Below are 5,800 nucleotides of genomic sequence, written 5' to 3' on the forward strand. Positions count from 1 at the left end.
ACACACACACACACACACACACACACACACACACACACACACACACACACACACACACACACACAAAAACAACAAATGACTGGTGTATCACAACTCTGAGAAGATTCAGTGTGAAATCAATTAAAATGCAAAGACGCCAAGGTTTCCAGTCGATTCTTGAAGCTTAGCTGACGCCACTAAACGTGGTTACAGGAGGCCCGAGTGTCTGTGGGAGAGTCTGCAGGCAAACAAAGCGACGAGCAGAGAACAAACACAAAGAGGGACCTTGAATGAGGGGACCTATACATTCCCTTTGAGCAGACATCTGTTCGGTGTCATTGCTGAGGAAGGTTTTACCTGGGGTATCCGCCTGAGCCAACTAAAGCGCAGTGAGCACGGTTCCAGTCCGTGTACTGCCTCCAGATACTAATTAGTGCTGAGAGCAGCGAGAAAGCACGATGTATTCACAGAAGAGCGCAATCTGTAGCCTAAACAGATGCTTCCACTACCTAAATGAGATAAGAGGTCTATTACTTAACGCTATTAAAACACTTTTGGTGGGGAAGTTCCTGAATGCTCTCTGTATGAGACTTGGATCTCCTGTGTTAGAAATGCAAATGTATGATCAACAGCAAAATACTGCTGTTGTGGTAATTAACTGGAGCTGTACCTCATTATGAGCTAAATTATTATGGCAGCCGGCCAGTCACGCAGGGAAAAGAGCAGCTACAGCTTACAAATCAGCACTAGATCCCTCGGTTGGAGGGAGGAGGGGGGAAGGGGGGGTGTAAAGAATGCATATGTGGTAGGTGAGGAAGTGAGCAAGGCTTTGGTTTGAAATTGTCGCAGAGGTTGCTGTGATCAAACTTGGAGCAATCTGAAGCCCTCAGTTCTTCAGCTGAGATGCATTAATATTCCCTTTTTCACCTTATGAACATACAAGTCATGATGCATATCCAGCGGGATCTGCTACGTACTGACAAATTATACAGTCGAGCCCATCAAGTGCCTTAGGCTTTGCCTTTTTTGGGTAAATGAAATCTATTCTACAAATGCACAAAACAAGTAACCATAGCAACTGAATTGCGGGAAGAGCTGTTACTCGTTCAGTGTCAGTCATTCATTTCATGTCGGAACTTCCCAGAGCGCATTGGGCATGGGACCTGATGGCTGATACGTTCATATTAACGTCCTCTGACAAAAGGCATGACAAGACGGTTGAACAAAAGACATCGGGGAAATGCAGAGGAGGCAGACTGACACTCTTTGGGGGGGAAGCTGATTGCCACTAAGACTGCCATTTTGTAGGATAGAAGTAGAAAAGCTGCAGACTGGGATTCTTCAAACAGTTATGCAAAATCTCTTTTGTGTATCCCCCCATCCACTAGACTGGCGACTGTTGGGAGTGCTTTTTTATCAATAGTGAGGGTTTCTATTACAGTTCCCTGAACCCTGTCCAAAACAATTTCACCAGAAGCTCTCAGGCTCATTGATCTCTTGAAACCTCCTCCAGATGAGGCGCTGACCGACTCCTTAAGGTCTTCCACCGGGTCAATCAGCACGCAACAAATCAAAGACCAATTATTCTTCCACTCTTCTGGAAAAAGAATCCTTATCCGGTACAGTTGGTCTTATTGTGTTTGTACAAAGCTAAAAACATTGAATTTGCATACATTAAAACTTAGAACCATCTAACCTGTCACCGATTCATGTTTGCTAAATTTGCGATGCCTTCAGAACATTTAAATCTAAGCAGATTTTAGGCTCTAACTGTTGGTCACTTCCTTGCCATATGATGGGGCTTGGAGCAGGGGCCTCAAATATACAGCGAGCAAGAGCCGGTCCAATCCGCCTCACTGGATGGCTATATTAAGTGTGAAAATTACAGGGGGGAGGGGGTCTAATTTGTTGCTGTATTTTGCTGCAAGGCACATTGTGTTGCAAGTCCCAAAGAAAGGATCAGATCATGAGAGTAATTGTCCAAAATGTCATTTAATCTTAGCAAGGGGTCAGATTTACAGCCTTCCTATTTCTCCTGGCCTTCTACTGAGACATATTGTGAAAATATACTTAGTTATCTCAGACTGTTCACCTTCTGATTTGTGAATGGATGGCTCCTTAAATGAGAGCTTGTTTAAAATGTACTTTGAGGAAAATTTCCAGACATCTGCATGTAAATAAGAGCATTCAGAGCGGTGAAAGCAGATGTGCATGAAGCTGCCTTCCATAGGCCACACTCAATGCAAGTTAGCCTTGAGCGAAAGAGCACAGCGCTGCTGGATCAACATAGATGTTTATAAATACAGTGAAGCGATGAGGCATCTGCTTGAAGCATCCATTATGTGGACATAAGCAAAGAGGCAGAATTTACAGTCGCTGCAGTATGTGAAAATAATAAAAATAGCTCCAGCACAGTGGAAATACCTCTGACCTCCCATTGATGTGAAAAGAGGTAAAACAAGGCCTGTTGGAAACCATATGGGCTACAGGTCAGACACTAACCTGTGCACAGCCCACACATAAATACCTCCACACACATTTCACCACCATCCGTGACACACAACATTCAACTAGCAGCCTCCATTCCTCCGTGCACCCTCCTTCCTGACCAGTGTGTAGCACAAACACCCACTGATCGCACACATCACTTTACGAATGTGCTAAGGAACATACACGCACACATGAACACGCACACACAGTTGGAGCCAGCTCCGTGTGCCCTCAAAACTGAGCTTGTTGGAATCGAATTATCTCTCTTTCTCTGCCCTCTCATGGTTTGCCGCCCACAGAAGGAGAAGGGCAGGCAGAGTCAGTCCCAATGCACTAAAGATTGGACTGCCTCAGAGCGTGTCCTGGGGACTAAAATACAAATCAGTCCTTCCTCCAGTCAGCTGGAGTTGGCCTTTCTCCCAGGGGCCTGCCGGGAAGGCCGTCTGTGGCATTGAAAAGAAAAAAAACTGGAAAGACAACGAGTAAAAGAAAAAAAAATGCTAGACCCCCACATTTCCATTGGGACCCACCACACAGCCATCAATGTGTCATCAGTGTGACAATCCTCTTGTTTAATGTGGTAGAGGCATGTTTGTGCTTCATGAGTGCATGGGAAAAGTTTAGGAGGCAGTTCTAAGCAGTCCAACATGTAAACTAACGCCTTGACTTGGAGGAACATCAGGGGACTTTAGGTCATACTGAGAAAAGAAGGGAAGAGAGAGCAAACTAAAAACCAGCATAAGCACGAAAGCCCTCGTCTTTCTCTCCATGACAATCACTCTTTCACAGACAAGAATAAAAAAGAAAAAGAGTCACAACCAAGACAAACTCTATGTTACCAGGCAGTAAATTATTTGCTGTTATAAGTAAAAAAAAAGGCGACAACACTGGACAAAACATCCTTATGCTGCACTCTCAGTGTCTCCTTAAGAGGATAAATGGAGCGTTTGTTGAGTGAGGACAAAGTAATCGTATCATGATCATGCAGTTCCACGACTCACTTAATGAAATGCCTTTAATCAAATATGTTTGATTAACATCCGTTGCTTAATTTGATTTAAGTGCTAGTGCAGTTTAGGTGTGCTGTGTCCTCTCGTTATGAGGCAGTGAATTTTTTACTGTCATGTCTGATCACAGAGCAGCAGTGTGTGCCAGCTAGATGCTGCCTGAAGCCATCTGTGTGACATTTCTGTGACACAAGTCCAGGTAACACTGCATCTTATTTTTTAGCCCACCAATTCACCACAAAAAGAGGGTCAAAGGTCAGGGAGACCTACATTTGAATTTAGAGACTGTCATGATAAGGAGTTCATCAGCAGGGCACTTTTTTTTTTGCTCCAACGCCCACCTAGCCCCAAACCGCCCTCTGAGAACAAACTGATGCAGTCCCGGAGTGCGCACGCCGGCGATATCTCTGTCTTGCACGCACGAACGCACACACCAGACCTTTGATGCCATTAAAACCACCGAGCTTCATGTTACTTATCAACTAGTATGCTGACGCTCTTAACATTGTTAAGGTGCTCCTGCGTTTCGAGTGGGCGGCCTGGTTTGCGCTTCATACCCATCTGACAGAGTCTATCCAAAGACGCATAACGCATCTGTACCGAAAACCCACGCGTCCCGCCTCTCGATAGAAAGCGCTTCATATCAGTTAACCCTTCAGGCGCACTGCGTTATTACGCACTCATTAAAATGCCCCCACCCCTCCCCCGTTTACGCATATGCCTTGTGGGCTGTCATGGGCTATTATTGGGATGTTTGGAATGCATCTCTTTCTCGCCTACCGTTTGTTCCCGACACAATTTCCGATGGATGTGTTTGTGGTCCCGTGGAAGGAGGATGGCCAGGACATCCGAGACTTTTTCAGTCCCGGTCTGTCGCTCGTATCCACGGCGTCGGAGCGCTCCATGTGCCGGTGGTGATGCCGGTCTGTGTCGGAGTACCCCCGGTGTTTGATTTTGATCGGGGTCCGGGGTTGCCTCCAAAGATGCTGCGGAGGTTTCAGAGTCGCCTGTCCTTCCCGGGGAACCGGGAGCGACAGGGACAGGCTCTTCTTCGAACATGGTGGTGGTTCCATCATAGTGCAACAAAAAAAAAAAAAGAAAAAAAAAGAAAAAAAAATCTTTTTAACTTATTGATTAAATAATATGGCTGTATTCGCTTATTTCAAGCATAAAACAAAACATGTCATGTCCCTCTCTGCCATTTGATCTCTGAGAGAACAAACCAAAGTGACCAAGTCCAGCGCAGCACCGGTCTCTATGCTGCTTTCTGAATAACATCAAAAAACTGCCACAGTGGTAACCTGACAAGTCATCCAAAAATCAATAATCTCATTGTTCTCGGTGGAGATCAGTTTTAGTTTATTCCCAAATCTCCAGTCTGCCGTGATCCTCACCAGTTCGGGGTTTTGGTGATGAGACACCGGTCCTCCTGCTTCTCCTGAAGTTTGACGCCTCATCGCCCATGGCGCACAACCAGATGACTGTATTTATTTTAGAGAATTTATTGCTTTTTATTAGCCACTTATTGCAGAGACACACAGATCGCCGGCGCTGGCTCTCCCCGCTTTCTTTCTCTGTCTCTCGCACTCTCTCTCTCTCTCTTTCTGTGTGTGGTATTATTGCTGTCCGTATGTTTTTTCAGCAGAGCTCAAATTTCCAAGCAATTTCCATTAAAGTACTCAGTCTATCGTGGTTCGTGTAGAGCTACAGCATCTCTGTGCGCACACCAAGCGCAGAAGTCTTCAGCAATTCCTCGGTGGAGATATTTTTCTTCTTCTTCTTCTTCTTTTTAACTAAAAGGCTTAACAGGACTCAGAAGCTTATCTTTAATAGATCAGGATGCTGAAGAAAGGTTGGACATATCCAAAAGGCATAAGCGATCCTTTGCTGTCCAGATTTTCTCTGCTTCAGTTTTTCTTTCTTTCTTTTTTGTTTCTTTTTTCAGTCAGAATGCATCGTAAAAGGAGAGAATTCATAGTTGCGGAGGTTCAGTCATCCTGTGCAGTGTGGGCCATTATCTCCCCATCCTCATATTTGCTGGAGTTCGACGGCAAACACTGGCTTCACCACAGCACTCTCTCTCTTCTCTTTCTCTTTCTCTCCCCCCCTCCCTCTGTTCTGGTCCATCCAGTCTCTATATGGTGGATGGGTATTTGCTCTCCTCAGTGAGCACTGTCAGCACTGGGGGGGATTTAAACCATTTATTTGCACATCCATTATGCTTTGCCCCCTGTCTGCTCACTTGGCATTTCCGTGAGAGAAAACAAAAGCAACAAATTGGCCAAATCATGTCAGCTGAGAAAGAGTCTTATAACATCTGATAT

The 5,800-nt window shown here is 45.2% G+C and overlaps 1 protein-coding gene across 1 annotated transcript in view; it reads right to left on the minus strand.

Annotated features, from left to right (window-relative positions):
• pde4a (phosphodiesterase 4A, cAMP-specific) overlaps window positions 1-5,557 on the minus strand; it is a 49,979-nt gene extending 44,422 nt beyond the window's left edge. The window contains exon 1 of the mRNA XM_005939911.2: window positions 4,257-5,557. Within this exon, the coding sequence (XP_005939973.1) occupies window positions 4,257-4,552 (296 nt within the window). The 5' untranslated portion in view covers window positions 4,553-5,557. The remainder of the gene's footprint in view (window positions 1-4,256) is intronic.
• Between the last annotated feature and the right edge of the window lie 243 nt (window positions 5,558-5,800).

The sequence above is a fragment of the Haplochromis burtoni genome, unplaced genomic scaffold (genome assembly GCF_018398535.1).
Source record: "Haplochromis burtoni strain Fernald_Lab_line unplaced genomic scaffold, NCSU_Asbu1 Contig_21, whole genome shotgun sequence".
Classification (NCBI taxonomy): Eukaryota; Metazoa; Chordata; class Actinopteri; order Cichliformes; family Cichlidae; genus Haplochromis; species Haplochromis burtoni.